This window comes from Aspergillus neoniger, assembly GCF_003184625.1.
Source record: "Aspergillus neoniger CBS 115656 unplaced genomic scaffold BO87scaffold_4, whole genome shotgun sequence".
Lineage (NCBI taxonomy): Eukaryota > Fungi > Ascomycota > Eurotiomycetes > Eurotiales > Aspergillaceae > Aspergillus > Aspergillus neoniger.
This window is the reverse complement of record NW_020291132.1, coordinates 943,446-963,789: the sequence shown is the minus strand read 5'-3', so window position 1 is coordinate 963,789 and position 20,344 is coordinate 943,446. Positions and strand designations below refer to the sequence as shown.

The 20,344-nt window shown below is 53.1% G+C and overlaps 7 protein-coding genes across 7 annotated transcripts; 5 read left to right on the top strand and 2 right to left on the bottom strand.

Moving 5' to 3' along the window:
• The first annotated feature begins 118 nt into the window (after nt 1-118).
• BO87DRAFT_373228 (ribosome biosynthesis protein MAK16) lies at nt 119-1,580 on the top strand. The gene is made up of 2 exons (XM_025622493.1): nt 119-271; nt 422-1,580. Exons 1-2 carry the CDS (start codon nt 210-212, stop codon nt 1,350-1,352), a joined length of 993 nt encoding a protein of 330 aa, XP_025483843.1. The 5' UTR covers nt 119-209; the 3' UTR covers nt 1,353-1,580.
• Nucleotides 1,581-1,695: 115 nt separating this feature from the next.
• Nucleotides 1,696-3,295, top strand: BO87DRAFT_373227 (uncharacterized protein). Its single transcript, XM_025622492.1, has one exon. It carries the CDS (start codon nt 2,059-2,061, stop codon nt 2,812-2,814), a length of 756 nt encoding a protein of 251 aa, XP_025483842.1. The 5' UTR covers nt 1,696-2,058; the 3' UTR covers nt 2,815-3,295.
• A 1,422-nt stretch (nt 3,296-4,717) lies between these two features.
• BO87DRAFT_383233 (putative MFS sugar transporter) lies at nt 4,718-6,443 on the top strand (the record flags this gene model as incomplete). Its single annotated transcript, XM_025624647.1, has 2 exons — nt 4,718-5,279; nt 5,341-6,443. The coding sequence occupies 2 exons, from the start codon at nt 4,718-4,720 to the stop codon at nt 6,441-6,443; spliced, it is 1,665 nt and encodes a 554-aa protein (XP_025483841.1).
• A 557-nt stretch (nt 6,444-7,000) lies between these two features.
• On the bottom strand, nt 7,001-11,334 carry BO87DRAFT_412961 (aminophospholipid-translocating P4-type ATPase NEO1). Its single transcript, XM_025626540.1, has 2 exons — nt 9,234-11,334; nt 7,001-9,182 (listed from the first exon to the last, which is right to left on the bottom strand). Exons 1-2 carry the CDS (start codon nt 11,041-11,043, stop codon nt 7,213-7,215), a joined length of 3,780 nt encoding a protein of 1,259 aa, XP_025483840.1. The 5' UTR covers nt 11,044-11,334; the 3' UTR covers nt 7,001-7,212.
• Nucleotides 11,335-12,232: 898 nt separating this feature from the next.
• On the top strand, nt 12,233-18,110 carry sec16 (COPII coat assembly protein SEC16; the record flags this gene model as incomplete). The annotated part of the gene is made up of 2 exons (XM_025624646.1): nt 12,233-17,477; nt 17,533-18,110. The coding sequence occupies 2 exons, from the start codon at nt 12,233-12,235 to the stop codon at nt 18,108-18,110; spliced, it is 5,823 nt and encodes a 1,940-aa protein (XP_025483839.1).
• A 30-nt stretch (nt 18,111-18,140) lies between these two features.
• Nucleotides 18,141-18,633, top strand: BO87DRAFT_166650 (uncharacterized protein). The gene has a single exon (XM_025618293.1). The coding sequence runs from the start codon at nt 18,262-18,264 to the stop codon at nt 18,538-18,540; it is 279 nt and encodes a 92-aa protein (XP_025483838.1). The 5' UTR covers nt 18,141-18,261; the 3' UTR covers nt 18,541-18,633.
• Nucleotides 18,634-18,764: 131 nt separating this feature from the next.
• Nucleotides 18,765-20,236, bottom strand: BO87DRAFT_373222 (checkpoint protein HUS1 family protein; the record flags this gene model as incomplete). The annotated part of the gene is made up of 5 exons (XM_025622491.1): nt 20,144-20,236; nt 19,878-19,996; nt 18,998-19,823; nt 18,853-18,929; nt 18,765-18,793 (listed from the first exon to the last, which is right to left on the bottom strand). The coding sequence occupies exons 1-5, from the start codon at nt 20,184-20,186 to the stop codon at nt 18,767-18,769; spliced, it is 1,092 nt and encodes a 363-aa protein (XP_025483837.1). The 5' UTR covers nt 20,187-20,236.
• Nucleotides 20,237-20,344: the final 108 nt, after the last annotated feature.

Here is a 20,344-nt window from a genome sequence, read left to right as displayed (position 1 = left end):
ATGTTTTGAATGGATGGACAGACCATCCTTATCGATAAGCAGCCCAGTGGACCCCCACGTGACCAATCACTGCGGCAACTTTTTTTCTGCGGCAGAAATCATCACCTTGACGGCCAAGCAGCACCTCCCTCTTTCCTTTCCTCCCCAGCAAAACCAAGTTTAACTGTAGCGGGGGTAAAACCAATCCACCGCGAGAAGTATCTGGCAAGATGTCGTCCGACGAAATTGTCTGGCAGGTTATTAACCAGCAATTCTGCGCCTACAAGCTCAAGTAAGTCTCTACTATCCATCCGGGCTATAAAAAAAAATTTCCGCCTACCACATACATCACAACCAGAGCCGCCAGAGAAAAGAGAGAAAATACTCAACAAGTATATTAAATAAAAGCTAATCATCAATTTTTTTTTTCTTTTTGGAATAGAACTACTAAGAACCAAAACTTCTGCCGAAATGAATACAACGTCAGCGGACTTTGCAACCGGCAATCGTGCCCGCTCGCCAACTCGCGGTACGCCACGATCCGGTCGGACCCCGAAACAGGCGCGATGTACCTGTACATGAAGACGGTGGAACGGGCGCACATGCCCAGCAAATGGTGGGAGCGGATACGATTGTCGTCGAACTATGCGAAGGCGCTGGAGCAGTTGGACGAGCGGCTGATCTACTGGCCGAAGTTCCTGGTGCATAAGTGCAAGCAGCGTCTGACGCGGTTGACGCAGGTTGCAATTCGGATGAAGAAGTTGGCTAAGGAGGACGAGAGGCTTGGGGAGAAGGTGGTGACGAAGTTGGCGCCGAAGATTCGGCGGAGAGAGGAGGCGAGGGAACGCAAGGCGGAGAGTGCGGCGAAGATTGAGAGGGCGATTGAGAGGGAGCTGATTGAGCGGTTGAGGAGTGGTGCTTATGGAGATCGGCCGTTGAATGTTGAGGAGGGGATCTGGAAGAAGGTGTTGCGTGGGTTGGAGAGGAGTGGAGAGGGTGAGAGGGATGAGGATCTGGATGATGGGGAGGAGATTGAGTTCGAGGATGAGGAGGAAGAGGAGGAGGGTGTTGGTCAGGTTGAGTATGTTAGTGATATTGATGAGGATGAGGAGGATCTGGAGGATATTGAGGATTGGATTGGTGAGGGGTCTGGAGACTCCAGTGACGATTATGATGATGAGAGCGACGAGGAGGAGGACAGTGATGAGGATGATGAGGACGATAGCCATCACTCTGATGAGGAGGCTAAGAAGCCTGCGCCTGGATTCAAGCGGAAGCGTCCTGCTCCTCAGATTAAGCCGAGGAAGAAGGGTCCCCGTGTTGAGATCGAGTACGAGACCGAGGGTGCTGGTAAGGAGAGCATCATGGCTTGAAGGGAGTGAGACATTGAACATAAAAGCACGGGTTCCTGTTGATGTTGATGTTGCTGCTGCTGCTTTCGTGTACTGTATGGCGTTGTCTGGTTTAGAGTTGTTTTGTGTCTGTTATTACTGTTGCTCTGCTGCGATCGGGCATGCATACCCCGCCATTGCATATATGAATTTACTGTTCACCAAAGTTCTGATCTGCAACATTAGACTATGTACATCACAACTACATGAAGGTCAGAAACCAATTTACAAATGTTGAGACAGGATCCACCAGTTGGCTGTGTCAGATGGTGAAGGAACTAGAAAGAAACCGACTGGAGCAGCTCACGTGCAGCGGGGGAAGTGAAACCGAGTGGATCGCCAACAACCGCCGTGAGGTCAATCAATCAATCAATGTCAAACCTCCCCTAAGGGGTTGCACCAATACCTCCTGATCACCCTTCTACACGCTGGTCGGCTCGAGATACCGTGTTCAATAGCACCTTAATTCCTCACCGCTGCAGCTAATCCTCTCGGCTCTTGTTTCGCCCCGCGGACCAGCATCTGCCTCTCCTCGTGTCCTGAACCCCCCGATAACCGCGGACCCCACCTAAAGCAACTCACCTCCTTTTGAGAGACCCCATCTCCGACCAGCCAGGGGGAACCTGCATAAAACCAACCAGAATCACAAGAAGAAGACGAACGAAGAAGAAGAACAAGAAACACCATCATGTTCTCATCCCTGACCTCATCCTCCGCCATCTCGAACCTAGGCACGCGGCTCACCTCCCTCCGACGAGCCATCACCCTAGGCGATGAAGCCGACGATCCAGAAAACGAAGACTGCTCGCACATTTCCAACGTGCTGCGCGCCTACTACACGGAGAAAGCACGGCCCTTCCCGAACTGGCTGCCCCCCGATCCGAAAGCGCCAACACCAGCGCCGGCACGGGTCATCGCGACGACGCAAGTGCAGGCCGGAGGAGCAGCCGGCGGCGGCGGCGGTCCAGCAGCATCGGCGTATGGACGCAGCGGAGGCGGCGGATTGGGAGACTTGTGGGGAGATTCGGGTTCAGCGACGGCGCCGGCCTCGCAGACGGCCAGTCTGCGTCGAGGTCGGTTGACACCCGGCAGTGGTGGAAACATGGGGGCGCCTCTAGCCGCCACGGCCAGCGCACCGTCGGGGATGATTGCATCACCGCATAGTCCGTCACCTGGTGCAGGTGTGCCGACCGGGTCAGCGAGACCGCTGCCTAGCCAGCGAGCCGGGTCGTATCAGACGATCTCGGGCCCAGTCACAGGTGGAGGGCTAGAGCGAGCGGCGTCGGCCCAAGAAAGACTGCGAGCTAGATTACATGGGGGCCGGTCTCCCAGTCCCGGGCAGAATCCGGGCAGTTCGAGTGGTAGTCGGCCGGGTTCGCCATATGTTGGAGGGGGAGCGGATCCTAGTGCACGAAAACCGGTAGGCATGCCGGGAAAACGATAATGGTCGGGCAGGATTTTTTTGCTTGTTTAGTTTCGTTTACGTTTAGGCTAATTTACTTTTTACTCCATTTACGGAGTACGCCGTACTACCTTGGGCTGGGGTGGTGGTGTGTGGGGGAAAACGAAGGGGGCAAGGAAGAGGAATTAGTGGCTGCAGGGGCTTATTGCAAGATGGGGACTGCTGGTTAGTGTCTGGTCTTGTGGTAATTCGGATGGAGTCCGCGGAATGGGGGAAAAAGGGCGGGATGATGAAGTTGAAGAGGGAGAAGGAAAGAGGAAAGAGAGGAGCAAAGAGGAGGAAGCTAATCTATCTTAGTGGACTGAACTTTTCCATGGTTTTCGTTGTCATGGGACTTGAGACTGGGGACTCTGGGAGTTGTTCCTGCTTTTGTCTTCTCTGGTTGAGCCTTCGTCTACCTTACCTTTATCTTCTCTAACCAAGATGAGAGAGAGAGAATCATAATATAAACTCTGTATTATCCCACAAGCTTTTCCTTCTTGCCAGTAAAACCATGTTTCCTTCCCGTGCCGTCTTGGCTGTCCATTGAATTGCTTGTTGCTTGATGGCATTGCTTGAGTGAGGTAAGAAAAAGCTGGGCGTAAACGTTCTTCCCTTGGCCAGGAAGGCCTTTTTGCCGGGGTAAATAGAAGTGGGGAAGGCTCCCATCCAGACCATGCTTTTGACTTTTTACTTTTCCTTTCCTTCTTTGCGTTTCGCTCCAGCCCGGGGCGCGTGTTGTCACGGCCCAGCAAGAAGTTAAGACTAGTGTCGGGGGTGTAGGGGAAAGTTAACGAATGAGGGACTCGGGCTTGTGGAGAGTCGAACGGGGAACGGGGAAGAGATTGGAACCTTTGGGGGGGAAGGAAAGGAAGAAATCGGAGTAAGATAGCGAGACCAGTCAGGGATTATGGGGAATCGACACTAAGTAGTAACAGTATGGAGTACTCCGTTAGTAGTGTAAAGAGTCACGGGGCCCCGAAAAGAGAGCGCCCATAAGAAAAGTGGAATAAATGGCGCAACTACATACCCCACGAGGCTAACCAGAATAAGCGTATGGTGGTATTTTTCAATGAACGATGACTGGTCAGAGTATCGCCGAGAATCCACCGGCTTAGGTAATAGGTGCTGCCCACGGGGAAATTGTCTCCTCCGCTTCTCTTCTGGGGAAGAATCAGCATCGCAGACATTCCTTCCATTCCACTCATTCCATCGGGTTGTTGCTTAATGGTCAGACATCTTTACTGCTGCTGCTGATTCTGTTTTGCTGCCCATCATGCCGTTCCCCACTTCTGCATCTTCCCTTTATTTTTTTTCCTTTTCTTTTCTCCCTCCCCCCGGCTGGCCCTCGCGTGGTCGGCTTCCCTGACTGGTTCCACGGCCCGATACTAACGAGTCAAACCCGGTCCTCATGATGGGTCCTGCTTCTTTTTTTGACTTTTTCTTTTTTCCCTCTCTCTCTCTCTCTCTCTCTCTTCATTATGCCGATGACGCTTCTGGGGAATGATGAGGTAGTAGCCAGTCTCAGTCGTACGTAGTTGTAGTTGGAGAAGGAGGAGGAGGAGGAGGAGGAGGAGGCCCATGGGCCGATATGTGTGCCCTTTAAATACCCCCCTTCTGGCATTCCCCAGATATTTCTACCTCTTTCTCTTTCTTCTTTCTGCGTGTGTCTCTATCCCCACCTTATCTATCTCTCTTCTATACAGAAGATCCTTGCCCCGGTAGTGGGAGGTATCTTCTCTCTCTTTTTCACACCCTCTCTCCCACCCGCAAAAAGAGTTGAATAACCCGCCCCTCCCACATGCTCTTTTAGCCCTGATTGTACCTCTCTTGTACATATCATAAAAGAAAACACTTCCCTCCAATATCACAAGCGGCTGTCACACCGCACTTTCCATTTCCAATCATGGGTGTCGTACACGACCTGGACACCTCCCATGATGACCACAAGGAGGGAACCGCCTTGGAGATGGACGATGTCCTCAAGGACCCCAAAGCCATCGAGGAATTCAACGAAGCTGCCATGGATGCAGAGTTACTGCAGCTCGAGGAGCAGCTGCAAGGCAGGAAGCCCTCTTGGTTCGTGGGCTTCTCCAACCCATCTGTGTATACCTATGTCCTAGTGGCCTTTGCCTCCATGGGTGGTCTACTCTCCGGTCTGGACCAGTCCTTGATCAGTGGTGCCAACATCTACCTGCCTGATGCATTGCACCTTAACGACAACCAAAGTAGTCTCGTGGATGCTGGTATGCCTCTGGGTGCCGTGGCCGGTGCCCTCATCCTCTCCCCCGCCAACGAGTACCTGGGTCGTCGCATGGCCATCATCGTCTCCTGCATCTTGTATACCATCGGTGCCGCCTTGGAGGCCGGCGCCATCAGCTTCGGAATGATCTTTGCTGGACGTTTCGTGCTCGGTATGGGTGTGGGTCTGGAAGGTGGTACAGTCCCTGTGTATGTCGCCGAGTCTGGTATGTCCTTCACCCCTTACTTCCTTTTTTACATCACCATCATCGACTAACGTCACTCCAGTACCCCGCAAGATGCGTGGTAACCTGGTCTCACTGTACCAATTGAACATCGCTCTCGGAGAAGTCCTGGGCTATGCCGTGGCCGCCATCTTCCTCGACGTCAAGGGTAACTGGCGTTACATCCTGGGATCATCCCTGGTGTTCTCGACCATTCTGCTGGTGGGTATGATCTTCCTGCCCGAGAGTCCCCGTTACCTCATGCACAAGGGCCGGCCCGTGGAAGCCTACGGCGTGTGGAAGCGAATCCGCGGGTTCAACGACTACGACGCCAAGGACGAGTTCCTGGGCATGCGCCAGGCCGTGGAGGCTGAGCGCGAAGAACAAGCCGCTACCAAGAAGTACGCCTGGATGGACTTCATCACAGTGCCACGCGCCCGTCGCGCCATGATCTACGCCAACATCATGGTCTTCCTCGGCCAATTCACCGGTGTCAACGCCATCATGTACTACATGAGCACACTAATGGGCGCCATCGGCTTCGACGAGCGCCAGAGTGTCTTCATGTCTTTGGTCGGTGGTGGCTCCCTCCTGATCGGCACCATCCCGGCCGTGCTATACATGGAGCGCTTCGGCCGCCGCTACTGGGCCAACGCGATGCTCCCCGGTTTCTTCATCGGCTTAGTGCTGGTCGGCATCGGCTACCAGATCAACTACCAGACCCACCCCAAAGCCGCCCAGGGCATCTACCTCACCGGTATCGTCCTCTACCAGGCATTCTTCGGCTCCTACGCCTGTCTCACCTGGGTCGTGCCCGCCGAGGTCTTCCCCACTTATCTGCGTAGTTACGGCATGACCACCGCCGACGCCAACCTCTTCCTCTGCTCCTTCATCGTCACCTACAACTTCACCCGCATGATGAACTCCATGACCCGTATCGGTCTGACCCTGGGATTCTACGGTGGTATTGCTTTCCTCGGCTGGATCTACCAGATTATTTTCATGCCCGAGACGAAGAACAAGTCTCTCGAGGAGATTGATGAGCTCTTCTCCCGTCCCACTTCTGCTATTGTCAAGGAGAATCTGAAGAGTACGGGAGAAGTCATTGATGATTTGTTCCACTTGCGCCTCAAGAAGGTGTTTTCGCCCCCGCCGAAGGAGGACTAATTGGCTGATTGATTGATTCATGGGTTGGAAGGAAGAATCATGATTCTGATCCCATGTATGATTTGGTCAATGTGGATGATGTATATGTTTATGAATATAGGATGATCTGAAGATGAAACAGAAACAGAAACAAAAAATTGGGTATTTTCCCGTCACTTTATTATATAATGGGTTTATGATGGTCTTGTGTGTGTCTCTTTTAAGTTCTATCTCTGATGTAATTTACTACTGCTACTGCTACTACTACTGCTTGTTTTCTTGCAGTGGTGTCAATAGTATACCCTTATTCACTCTGTCAGATACATTTATATCTATATCTACATCTACATCTGCAGCATTGACTCTCAAAAGAGTAACATACATGCATTTTCTGTAATCATTACTGATCTGACATTGCAGCTACGAGCGCAATGATTTCTTCAACATGGCGTATGAAGTCCAGCCTCCCAACTCGAACATTCATTCATGTCTTGAACTCAATCCGCACGTGGCTGAGACCAACCGACTAATTAGTTATTGCTTGGCTTACAGTCATGTACAGACAGCGTACTACTGATGATGAAAATAATGAATCGCATATAATTCACGCTAAGTCTATATACCACGCAATGGATAACAAGCAAGACAGCGAGCAAGTAACGACCAGATTTTTGGTTCGGTGATATACAGGTGTATAGCCATATGCTTGATGGAGAAGAAGAAGAAGCCAAGAGACGAAATATCATGTAGGGATGGGCGAAGGGTACGACACGTATAGAATGGTAAACAGCTAACCCCGCACCTTCCGATAACTGGGTGGACTCCACGATCGCAGGATCAGTTTACCCGCCCAGATTGGAATGAGGGAGACGGCGCAGACGGCGCAGACGCGCCAAAGCCAGTCTACTGTGATGACGTAGTGCAGGTCGAAGTAGCTGCCGAGGAAGGGAACGCTAGCGGCGTAGACGAGAGCCGTGCCGATGATGCAGAAGATCATGATTGGGTGCCAGGTGGTGATGGCGATGGCGACCATGAGGAGCTCGTTGATAACGAGGGAGGTGAAGGAGACGCTGATGAGACGGGGGCCGGTGATGGTGTCGAGGAGGATTTGGGAAAGGCCCTGGATGACGGCGCCTTGGTAGACGGAGACCAGGACCCAGGTGAAGAAGGAGCGGTAGCTGAGGCTGCGGCCGGTTTTGAGCTCCTTGTAGAGTTCGGGGTAGAGGTTGGCGAGCTCTTCGTCGACGTCACGGTCGAAGACGAGCGAGAAGACGGGGGCATTGGTGTAGACAGTGGCGTAGCCGACCATCAGCCAGTTGATGAAGAGACCCTTGGGGTCGAAGTGACTGGCGATGCTGTACATGGTCTGGCAGGCGCTGATGATGAGACCACGGTGCATGATGAACTGGGCGAGTTTGGCGGAGCGTTTGTAGGAGTTGCGGCCGTGCCAGACGAGGAGTTTGGTGAGATGGTGGAATTGGGTGATGCTGAAGTCGGCAGCCAGAGAAGCTTGACGACCCTCCTTGCCGACAATGCCGATCCCGACATCAGCGGCTTGGATCATGGAGACGTCGTTTCCACCGTCGCCGATGCAGCAGACGCGCTTTTTGGTGTGCTGGCGGATGAGGTCCGCTACTTCGGCCTTTTGGGTTGGCGAGCACCGACAGGCAACGACAGCCGGGAGCAGGACGGCGACGGAGATGAATGCTGTCCGGAACTGAGCTAGCATGAGGGAAAGAGACTCGCCGTCAATGAGGAGACAGCAGTCGGTCTTGTTGCGAAGGAAATCCAAGGTTTCCTGAGCGGTAGACTTGTCTTTGACTTTAGCAACCGTGTGAATGTACTGTCCACGGGCGACCAGCTTTGCGGAAATGGCTACACAGCGTGCCGTCTCGACCTTGTCACCCGTCAACATCCAGATTTTGACACCGGCGTTGCGAAGCAGCTCCAAGGAGGGTTTGACATCCCGCTGGAGACGGTCTTCTACACCCGTCACGCCGAGAAGTTCCAGGTCTCGTTCCAGGTATTCGCTGATCACCTTGGCCATGCCGACATCGCGTCCTTGCAGAGCGAGAGAGGCTTGCTTGTACTTGGTGGTGAACTCTTCGTATTGCTGTGATGATAGTCGCCGTCGGCCTACGACCAGAGTTCGCAAGCCCTCGCGAGCCATGTTAGCGGTCTCCTCATCGAGCCAATCGTTCGCCGCAACAATCGTTGACATGACGGTATCAGCACCCTTTTGATAAAACCAGATTTCACTGTCGTTCTTGGACGAATCCAATATGTCCTCATCTGTCTCAAACTGCACGATAATCCCCATCCGCTTACTATCTGAAGTGAAGGGGAAAATCTCAAGAATGCGGACCCGAACAACGACCTTCCCTGTGTGGGTAGACTCAAGGACGATAGACTGTCTGTCGCGATAAGCCAACTTGAGCCCGACGTCTTCAGTGTATTTCACAATCGCAATCTCATCGGGGGAGGAAGCTTGGTAATTGGTGACCCTGACACCGTCTTCTACATCCGTAGTAGGGGTGACATTGTGACAAAGAGCAAGGGCCAAAATGATGTCTCTGACACGGGAACCAATCTCCCTTCTCGTGCGCGGAGCCGTACCAAGTCCAGCTTGGGCTCCGAATGCGGTTGAAGGAGTCGTCAGCGAGTCACCGACGAAGCTTTGTCGAATATAGGATGCCACTTCTTCCATAGCGTCATTGGCATACGAAACCGTCCCAACATGGATTTTCTTCAGTTCCATCTCTGCTTCCGTTAGCTAACAAGCAGCGGGCATCGGCCTATCGAAATACTCACCGTTTTGGGTCAGAGTCCCTGTCTTATCGGAAAGGAGATATTCAATTCTACCCAGGTCTTCAGGAATAGTACTGGTCCTGACAACCGTACCTGGTATATCCTTGTCTCGTTCGATGAAGCGCCCGTATACCGATTTCGCCATGTCCAAGTTGACCCGCAAGCTCATGGGGATAATCGTCGAGAAGAGAATCAGGTAGATCATGATTGCAACATACCAGACCTTGTCATTTGTCGGTTGGAAACCTTCTAGAGCAACCAAAACAATGGACAAGGCCAGAGTCAGCGCGCAAAGGATCTTGGTTAGGTTGTTGATCTCGTACTCCAGCAAGCCAACTTTCGAGCGAGACGGTGAGGTCGAAAGGGCAGCCCGCGTCTGGGACCCTGTATAGATGATGGTAGCGTAGGTGACGGTGTTGGAGGCAAGTACAGTGTTGGCCCATGCGGTGTTGTCGATTGTTAACGGAGCAGAGGTGGCCTGGGGGTCAGTGGTCTCATAATCCCCACCATTTTCCCTCTTGTCGACATGAGGATCGTAAAACCCGGACGGTGGACCCAGATCAATAGTACCGACAAATTCATTGACTCGTCTATCGGGCGCACTTGCAGTGACCTTCAACCTTGGAAGGTCACTTAGAGGCAGTGCTTGCGACAAAACCGAAGGCAACCGTAACTTCCAGTCAGTTTCACCATCTAGTTGATCAGTTCGTATGAATGTGTCACTGGCCGACGAGACAATAGCTGCGTTTGTCGCAGTGCTGGAGCTAGGTTCGGGGTTGGTAGGCGATAATAAGCTTTCTTCCTGCGAAGGGACCTCCGCCGGTCTTTCCGCCAAAGAGCTTTGACGAGCAGTCACAATGTCGTTTGAAATGCTCTTCAGAATCACAACATCCGCAGGCAACCGCTGGTTTTTGCGGACCTTCAGGACGTCACCAACTCTCAGATCCCGTGACTTCTTGACGACCTCCAGCACCCCGTTAGGCCCATCGAAACTTAGTACAGTAAATTCCTCAGCATTTGCTTCGGCATCTCTGCGACGGCGGCCAATGTCATCCAGCGCCTCCTTTCCAAGCGAAATACTAACAACGAAGGCTAAAGGCGCAATATAAGATGACATGTAACCTATTCGGAGGACCGGAATGATCTGTGAAAGGGCGACGAGAAGGAAGTAAATGTTGAAGAAGAAGGAGAATTCGTTATACAGAGTGCGGGGCAAGAAACTCCAGGGAGTGTACTTGGCGTTCGATACGACATTCGCGGGATACTTGGTTCGTTGCATCTGGCCGACGAGGACATCGCGCGGCGGTTTCGTCTCGGTCTGTTCTGAATCGGATCTTGTTGTACGGCTTGAGCCAAAGAGAAAGCTGGCCGCCTTGATCCCCGGAATCCTAAACCGCGACCCCCTTTGCGACACCCGTTCCAAATCCGCCAACGAGCGAGCGGAGCTACGCCGGCGTTCATTCAGCAGCGGAGCATCATCGTCGGTGAAGTTGCGGGAGCTCGCGTGCGACCTGCGGAGTCCGTCCTCCTCCCGTTCTTCCAGAAGGCCAGCCGTGTCCTCCGATGGCCCATGTGCTCCGGAAGCGTTTCGTCGCCATACTCGATTTCCCATGCCAACCCGCAAGTTCCGCAAAGCTATGCCGGGACCGCGACTCCGTTGGCGATTCGATTCATCTCGTGAACGGCGAGGAGATCCATATAAGTGGGTGCTGCTCGGATCAAGTTCCTCCAAATCGAGGTCGTCATCGGAACCAGAGTCGCCCGCGATACTGGCACGACCATGTGGGTGGAGGTAGTCGGACGAGGAAGGCATAGTAAAGACAGTCGGAAAGAAGTCAAAGAGGTTGTATCATGTACAAGGAGCGATCTGGGGACTCCTGTGTCGACAAGAAAAGTGTCATGTCACGCCGAGCGGTAACCAAGGTGTCTCCGAGGCACCATTGCTCGGTATAGCTGGCTGGGAGGCGGACTTATGCAGTCGGAATTCGGATGCGCGTAAACGGAGGTACCTATAGATGGCGATGAGGGTAGGTAGGCAAAGTAGGTTGGTATATAGTCAGCACAGTGTACATCCCCCAAAAATTCGAGTCCACCACGACGTCAGTCTGAACCATTCGAGGAAAAAGAGAATAACGGGGATAATCTTGGTGGCCTAAAGCGGTTGCGATGGCAGGCGGAGACAGGGCGGGATCACATGATGTCGGAGCCACCAAAGGAGAGGGCGGTTGTGGCGCAGTGACCAACTGGTCAATTAGCCCGTATTATTAGTTTAAGTTATCTGAAACGGCGATGTCATCAGCGGAGTCAATGGCAACATAATCATACGCTGTAGAATAGATAATGGTTATTGATGGCATTATTGGCTTCCTATTCACACAGCATTATGCACGGGCTTTCATCCGGTGACCAAGGGGGGTCTCTCAAGAGGAATGTCCGATCTACTTGTATGGCTACTCAAATTGGTAAAAGAGTTGACGAACATGCAGCACTAGTGTCTCTCTATCTATCTTCTATCTATTCAGCTCAATCAGCGATGCACCACGTGACCCAGTGTAGAAAAGAGGTAAGGTGGCACTTCCGCCCCGGGACAACCAATCTTCCAGCCCCGGGATGACGGGCGCGTCCCAAAGCCGGGCAGGTCATTATTATTATTATTATTAACTAGCCAGTCAGCCAGCGCCGGTGTGCAGCAGCATCATAAGCCCGCAGCCCAGGCACTGCAGCACTTTGTCTGGCTTTTCCCCCCAAGACAAAAAAGAAAGACAACTTCCGGAGATGCAGTCATGATTTTATACTCCACTTACTTCTTGTAATGCTTTGTTATTGGACCCGGTCTCCTGTGTCCTTCTTATTCTGTTTTATGTTCCAGTAAATCACCTATTCTAGCATCTACGGTTTATCTCCCCGTCGGGTTTCCGGGTGAGTGCATCTGCAAACGTGTCCTATATGCGGCCTGGGTCTGACGATTGCTTCCCAGTGAAAACCCCCAGCTTTTGGCAAGTATGGCGCAGAGTGACGTGGCAGCCGTATGGAATCCGGCGCTCAGATCAGACGACAATGCTACCCCCGTTCCGACTGGCCCGGCAAGTTTGGAGATCGATACCTCGATAGAGGCCACCACCATCCCTCTCGGCTCGCCTATGGAGACACCGCATGAATATTCGATCAGCGACATCGCTTTCCCGGATTCCGACACTGCTGCCCCGCCGCAAGAAGCAGCTAGCCCGGATATGATTGACACCCAGTCTTTGCCAAACCCCGATCAAATACCAGCTCGCGATGAAGTGCCCGAAGCTCCCTCGGGCGATGTTGAGGCGACACCGGAGATAAGCGACGACCACGAGACCCCTGGTTTGGATGCACCGCAGACGGAGTATGCTCAGGACAATGATGATGTGCCTCTGGATGATCCAAAGGACGAAGTAACGGAAGCCCAGGCCGCCCAGCCCCAAGCCGAGGAGTCTATCCCGACCGAGGCTACCGCCGCGCAAGATATGGGTGTGGAGGAACAAAGTACTACACCTCACGCCGGCGAACAGGATGCGACTGAACCCGCACATACCAATGGTGAGCCCCAGAGCGGCCATGACATTTGGGGAAATACTGCCAATGAGGAACCTGCGGAGGATGATTTCTTCAACCAGCTGAAAACACAGACGAAGCCCATCTACGTGCCTCCGGAGAATAATGAATCTCGTTTCGAAGAGGGCATTCCATTGCTGGATGATAGTGCCGAATCGCCAGTTGAGCCGACTGCCGTAGAGGAAAGTCAGACCGATAACATTTTTGCCGGCGATGATGACGAAGATGATGGGTTTTTCAAGGCTGTCCAGAGTGCTCCGCCTCCGGACGAATCTCAACCAGCGTCGCATATCACGCGCAAGAGCACCTTCCAAGTCATGGACTCCCTCGGTGTTTCCTTGGACTCTCCGATGAGCGAAGCGGATCCTGCTGCGCAAGAGTTTGATAATGCTCTCGCTGCAGCAGCAACGGGTAACAGTATAAAGGAGTCATCTGAAGAGGAGCCGGCCGCGCAAGAGCTCGACAATGTTCTAGCTGCTGCGGCTTCAGACAACATTGCTGAAAAGCCATCTCCCGAGGAGGATCCCGCTGCGCAGGAGCTCGACAATGTTTCCGCTGCCGCGACAACTAATAACACCGTTGAGATATCAGCATTTGAAGAGGACCCGGCTGCGCAGGAGTTCGACAACGTTCTCGCTGCTGCGACAACCAACAATGTTGAGATATCAGCATTTGAAGAGGACCCGGCTGCGCAGGAGTTCGATAATGTTCTAGCTGCAGCAGCAACGGATAATACCGTCAAAAAGTCATCTTCTGAAGAGGATCTGGCTGCGCGCTGGCAGGCCGAGCTTGCTGAAGAAGAGGCGGAGGTTGCTCCCTCCGAAGACGACTTGGCTGCGCGGTGGCAGATGGAACTCGATGATGACGACGACCTACTTCTAGAGGATGACATCGGAGGAGCTACGACTGAACAGGCACCGACGAGCCAGGATACCAATGGGGCCACTGCCGGCGCTGCTGTCCCAGGATTGAGTAGTCCTTTCGGGACCCCACAGTCTTCTGTCAGACCCAGTGCAACAGCAACTGCTTATACGCCGCATCAGCCGTCCACGTCGGACTTGCTTCAAGGGATCCCTGTGCCTGGTGCAGCGCCTCCGGCAAACATGGCCGCCTCTGCGGACTACTTTACGCAACCACCGCGACCAAATGTCACCGCAAACAAAGCAGAAAGCTTTGCCGAACGGGCAAAGGAAGGCTACAGGTCACCATATGATCTCCCGGAGGATCTCACACGACCTCGACGGCCTGTGGCTAGTCATAAGCCAGTTGTTACACAGCCGGGTAGTACTCTACCTCCCCCACGAAGCAATAGCATTCCAGTTCCTCCGCCGTCAACTTCCATGCCGCCACCTTCTTTGGGAGCGCAGCCGGATGGTGCACAATCGACCGCCAAGGTAGCCGCTCCGAAGAACTTCTATGAAGAGCTCCCTCTACCCCCGCCTCGGCCACAGTCTCGGCCAGCTAGCTCGGGACGGTATACCCCTGGTGCCAACGCAATGCCACCCGCGCCATCTCATCCGCCTCCCCCGCCGGCCAATCCATATGCTAGCCTTTCCACTGCTCCCCCGGCAGCGGCTGATGCTTATCCCCAGCCTCAAGTTCAGCAGCCTGAGCGGCTAGATCCGTATGCAAGCCTGTCCGCACCCGGTGCTCCAAGCGGCCCAGCTCCTCCTAGTGCTACTTCGAGGTACTCGCCGCAGCCACCTACTCTGCAAGCCGGAATCAAGCCTCCGTCATCGCCTAGATATTCGCCGGCGCCTCCCCCGGCGACCGCTCCCCCGCCACGCAATCGCTATGCTTCTCAACCTTCCGCTCCACCCTCGCAGGGAGTTGCACTTCCATTCCAGCCTCGCACGTCAAGCCCTCTGGCTTACCATGAAAAGGTCTCTTATCGTCCTCAAGAGCAATCAGAACAACGACGTTTCTCCATGGAACAGCCAGCTATCGTTCCTCCTGTCGACTTACAATCGCACTCGACTGGCCCTGCTGAGTATTCCCCCATTCAGCCGCCTGAAGCCGCGCACGTTCCGGAAGCTGTCAACATCGGTGCCAGCGTGCATCAAATGTCGCAGCAGCCGATGTCGCCTCCTAGGAACCAGTATGCTCCTCCTGATTATGTTGACGAATTCTCCAAACGCATTGCCCCTATTGCCAACGTTCCACCAGCGCCTGTGCTCCCATCGGATCCGACCTTCGTTCCTCCGCGTAGGTCGTTAACACAGTCGCCAAGTCAGCAAACGCTTGGGCCGAGGTTGTCCGTGCCATCTGTGGATACCCTACAGAGGCCTGCATCTGTTCATGGAGCGGGGTCTCCCACCAAGGCTGTGAACCCCTATGCACCAGCTCCGATGTCTGCACATAACCGCGTTGCCTCTCAGTCATTGGACTTTATCCCTCCTACCGATGATCAACAGTTCGATCCCCTGGAGCGCTGGAAGGGGGCTCCTATTGTCAAGTTTGGATTCGGTGGCTCAGTCCTTTCCTGCTTCCCTAAGCATATTCCTCGATACTCTGCCGGCCAAGCTACTCCGAAGATCAAGTCTACTCCTGGAGAGGTCAAGACTCATCAACTCAGTGACTGGATCCCTGTACCCGATACTATTGCGCGTCATCCGGGGCCGCTGAAATCCAAGTCCAAGAAGAAGGATCTGCTTGCTTGGCTTTCTAGCAAGATCGCTGCATTTGAAAATGAGGGCATCCCCCAGACTGTCTACATGCATGCGGACCCACAGAAGAGAAGCGAAGAGAAGCTACTGCTGTGGAAGGTCGTTCGGGTCTTGGTTGAACATGACGGTGTTCTGGAAGGATCGCCTGAAATTCAGAAGTCCCTCCGCCAAATCATCTTCCCGCATTTGCAGGATGTTGACTCCACACAGCCCTATGGTAATGGCTTGCCATCCTTCAGCACAACCCAGCCGTTGGATGCTCCTTCTCGTCCCGATGCCGCCGATCCTCAAGCGGTCGAGAGCATTCGCAACAGCCTTCTGGTGGGTGAGCGTGAAAAAGCCGTTTGGGGCGCTGTTGATCATCGCCTTTGGGGACATGCCATGATCATAGCGTCAACAATGGACAAATCTGTGTGGAAGCAGGTTGTCCAGGAATTCGTAAGACGCGAAGTGAGATCTGCCTCTGGTAACACAGAATCACTTGCAGCGCTCTACGAGATTTTTGCCGGCAATGTCGAAGAGAGCGTTGACGAGCTCGTACCCCCCTCTGCCCGAGCTGGATTGCAGATGGTCAGCAAGGTTGATGGACAAGGAGCATCTAAGAATGCGCTGGATGGCCTCGACAGTTGGAGAGATACCCTCGGTCTGGTGTTGAGTAACCGCAGTTCAGAAGACTACCAGGCGCTATTAGCTCTTGGAAGGCTCTTACAGTCGTATGGCCGGACCGAGGCTGCGCACATTTGCTTCATCTTCTCCAGAGCTGCTGTGTTCGGCGGGGTGGATGACCCGCAGGCAAGCGTCGTCCTCCTTGGCGCTGATCATCAGCACCTGTCTCTCGCTGCTCTACAGGATGAGGACTCTATTCTTCTGACCGAAGCTTATGAGTACGCCACCTCTGTTCTTTCGGCTTCTCCTAAGCCGACGCTTCCCCATCTGCTTGCTTTCAAGTTGGTGTATGCGTGGTCTTTGGCGGATCAAGGCCGCAAATCGGAAGCTCAGCAATATTGTGATGCGATTGCAGCTACCCTGAAGGCAACCACTAAGCCATCGCCCTATCAACATCAGCACCTGTACTTCGGTGTTGACGAGCTTTCCGCACGTCTCAGACAAACAACAAGCGACGGAGGCTCATCCTGGATATCCAGACCCAGCATGGAGAAGGTCTCTGGCTCAATGTGGGCTAAATTCAACAGTTTTGTTGCCGGCGAGGACAACGAAGCTGGGTCTGCCGGTTCAGCAAAGGCTGGCGATGGAGACATCGGCCCCTTTGCCAAGATCGCAGGTACCCCTACTGTTAGTCGCTCGCCATCGGTGTCGGATATCTACGGGTCGTACTCTGCGCAGCCGAGCTACAGTAGTGGCCCGTCACGTTACCAGCCAAATAACCAGTATGCTCCAACTTCTTCGCCTGAACAGTTGCGTGGCAGATCGTCTCTCGACTCTCAAAGATCTTCTTCCTATGGGTTTGGTTTGGCCCAGCGACGCGGCTCGCAGGAACCTTCCACTCCGGTTGAGAGCAACATGTACCAAGGAGGAATGCTGTACAACTCCCCGCCGGCTGTTGGTTATCAGTCGACCCCTCCTCAAACGTCTTACATGCCTCTTGCACCCGTCAAGGAAGACCTGGCTCCTCAAGCTCATGCCGAAGCCTCGACTGGTTCTGTAGAACAGTCTTACGGCAGCGGATCTCCGTATCAGCCCGCAGGTTATGGCTCTTTTGACCAGCCATTCATGAACCAGGCTCCTTCAGACGGGGGTGGCTATATGCCTCCAGGCGTGAGCAGCGGTTATGAGCCTCCTGCCATTGAAAGCCACGCAGAACCTGCAGCGGCACCATCGGAAGAAGTCAACGAAGAAGAGCCGGCGAAGAAGAAGTCCTTTATGGATGATGATGACGATGATGATATCGCCGCGCGTGCCGCAGCCATTCAGAAGGCTGAAAAGGCACGCAAGGATCGCGAAGCGGATGAAGCTTTCAGAAAGGCTGCAGAAGCGGATGGTGAGTACTCGTCAACTTGTTCAAGATGAGATCTATACTAACCTATTACTTGTAGCCCAAAAACCTGCACCCGCTAAGAAGTCTTGGTTCGGAGGCTGGTTTGGAGGTGCTGCTGGTGGCAAGAAGGAAGACCTGAACCCCAACAAGCCTATCCGAGCCAAGCTTGGTGAGGAGAACTCATTCTACTACGACAAGGATCTGAAGAAATGGGTCAACAAGAAGGATCCCAACAGCGCTACCGCTGCGCGCGCTACCCCGCCGCCGCCGCGTGCTTCAGGACCTCCTAGCAGAACGGCCAGCGGTAGCAGTGCAGCACCACCACCTGCGGCCAGTGCATCCCCAATGATGCCGCCTCCCAGTAGTCGGCCGCCTTCTACTACAGGAATGCCTCCTCCTCCGGGCAGTCCAGCTCTGTCTTCTCTGGGTGTGCCCCCGCCTTCAATCCAACGGTCCGTCTCTACTGGTGCCGCAGTTTCCACGCCTCCAAGCGGATTAGCAGTACCCCCAAGGCCAGCAACTTCCCTTAGCAATGCCAGCTCCATCGATGACCTGCTTGGAGCACCAACGGCTCGCAAGGGCGCAGCCGCCAAAGGAAAGAAGAAGGGGCGCTATGTCGACGTAATGGCAAAATAATCCCATCTTACACCTCACTTTGCCAAGTCCACGGAACCTCAAAACACTGCGGCCATTACATCCGGACCCAGTGTCGGCTTATTTTATATCACCTCACTATCCGATAATGTCTAACGAATCTCCTCGATTCACCATTTGCATTTGACACTTTATGAAGCGCGTCCTGGCTTTTGCCTGGTTTTTAGACCCTCAAAAGTCTTGCATGCTGTCTTCTCCGAGAGCAAGACGGCTTCTTTCGGGCGTTGTTTGCATGAACCCAACCCCTTTTTCTTTATTATTTTTATTACTTGTATGTTGTATTTGTGCATATATTATGGTTTATTCGTCTTTATTATTTCTATGTTTTTCTTTTTTTTCTTTTTTCTATGTTCTATTTTCCTTTGTTCTCTCTGATGATGCGGATTATGGAGATGGACGAAACCGAACTTGATGTCGGAGGTATCATGATGCCTCGTGGCAAGTGTACTATATGGCTCTTGTGCATGATTAATTAATACGATGCTTTACTAGTTATATTTCCAAAGTAGTACTCTGGGCACCTTAAGCCCTAGATAACTTTTATATACGTATTGCCATGCATGTATCCCTGCATGAGCACTGATCTCTGTAAATCCGTAAGGTAATTATAATATAATGTTTATACTCCATATTTCCATCTAAACCGCATAAGAAGTAATATAATACTACAGGAAAACAGTCAGCCACACCCCAAACCAACCCCATAAGAGAATGAGTAACTCACCGTCAAACACGAATCCTGCTCATTCCAACTCCCCGGCAAAAAGACATACAGCACCAGAGCTGTCTCATTAATGAACGCTATCGCCATTCATTTATTAGCCCCAAGTTCTCATCGAAGTAAATGCAAAAGGAAAAGGAATCCTTACAAGCAACGACCCTCGGATTCAACCTCCCCACACTCAAAATCCGACTCCAATCCTTCCCATCAATCCTCACCTTCGCCCACCCAGCCTCATCATCCGCCGGCACCTCCCTCATCCGCTCACTCGGCAACTGACCCAACTCCCTCCCCTCGTCCAACTGCCCGGGATCCAGACTCGGATTCAACAGATCCGTCCAGACGCTCGAGATCCGGAACGCGTCCGTCCCGACGGCTACTTTGAGCGAGCCGTGCATGTTAGCGGAGAGTTCTAGCTTCGGTGATGATAGTGATGGTGTTGTTGTTGAAGTGGCCCCTCCTGCTGTTGCTGCTGCAGCAGAGGTTTTATTGGAAGAGTTCGTCGTAGCTAACTTGGTAAACCGCTCCGAGATACTCTTTAGCTGGATCAAGCTCGGAAGAAGGATGTTTACATCTGGATCTCGACACCGTGGCTGGTGGAGTCCTTCCACGGCGGATTCGTGGAGTACCTTGATGGGGATTTCTTGGGTGATTACTGTTTCGCGTTCTCGGGGTCCGGTGCCGGAGAGTCTAGTAGTGGCTGTGGCGCTGTTGTCGATGGTGGATGAGGAGTGATCTGTTGCTGCTGCTGCTGTTTCTGGGATGTCGAGGGCATTGGATGTCGTTGTCCATGATGTAGCGCGAATAGTCAGTGCTAGGAGAGGCACGTTGCCCTTTTTGGTCAGTCGCAGGTTGGATAGTTTGGCGGATACGGCGGAGCGTAGGGCGCGGTGGAGAGCGCCGATGGGGACTTCGAGGTTGATTGCTCCGGTGTTGGATTCACAGATGTAGGATTCTTCTTCGAAGATGGTGTCCTGGTGATCGTTAGTTTACGTTTGAAAGAGTGGGAAGTTGAGGGGGAGACGTACGATTGGGAGTTGAGCCCATACTTGTGTGCCTTGGTCGGGGATGATGGTGAAGCGGATGAAGTCTTTCTCAAGACGCATCCAACATACCTTTCCCAGGGAGGAGAGGGAGGCGGTTAGTTCTGGGGAGAGGAGGGGAATGTGGAGTTAGTATGGGGGGTTGCTTGGATTGTATGGGATGGTGATGGCGGCGGTTGATGAGACACGGTTGGTTTGATTTGACTGGGGGAGCTTAGGTGAAAGGGATAGGCGATGGGAAGGTCACTTACTGGAGAAGATAGACGCGTTGGCTATTTGGGTTCGAAAACGCATCTTGATTTCAGGGAATTACTTGCATGGATAGAGATGTGATGCTACGCTAGTCCACCGGTTTGAAGCCGAAGACGGGTCGAGACTCGAGCAGAGGTGCCTTATCGATGATAAGTTCGGGGATCGGCCGCGCCGGTGGGGATTTCCCGCTAACCCGCGAA

Coding starts and splice junctions, on each gene's coding strand:
- BO87DRAFT_373228 (XM_025622493.1), top strand. CDS start 210: ATGTCGTCCGACGAAATTGTCTGGCAGGTTATTAACCAGCAATTCTGC. Junction 272..421: donor TTCTGCGCCTACAAGCTCAA/GTAAGTCTCTAC, acceptor TTTTTGGAATAG/AACTACTAAGAACCAAAACT.
- BO87DRAFT_373227 (XM_025622492.1), top strand. CDS start 2,059: ATGTTCTCATCCCTGACCTCATCCTCCGCCATCTCGAACCTAGGCACG.
- BO87DRAFT_412961 (XM_025626540.1), bottom strand. CDS start 11,043: ATGCCTTCCTCGTCCGACTACCTCCACCCACATGGTCGTGCCAGTATC. Junction 9,183..9,233: donor AGGGACTCTGACCCAAAACG/GTGAGTATTTCG, acceptor TAACGGAAGCAG/AGATGGAACTGAAGAAAATC.
- BO87DRAFT_166650 (XM_025618293.1), top strand. CDS start 18,262: ATGAAGCGCGTCCTGGCTTTTGCCTGGTTTTTAGACCCTCAAAAGTCT.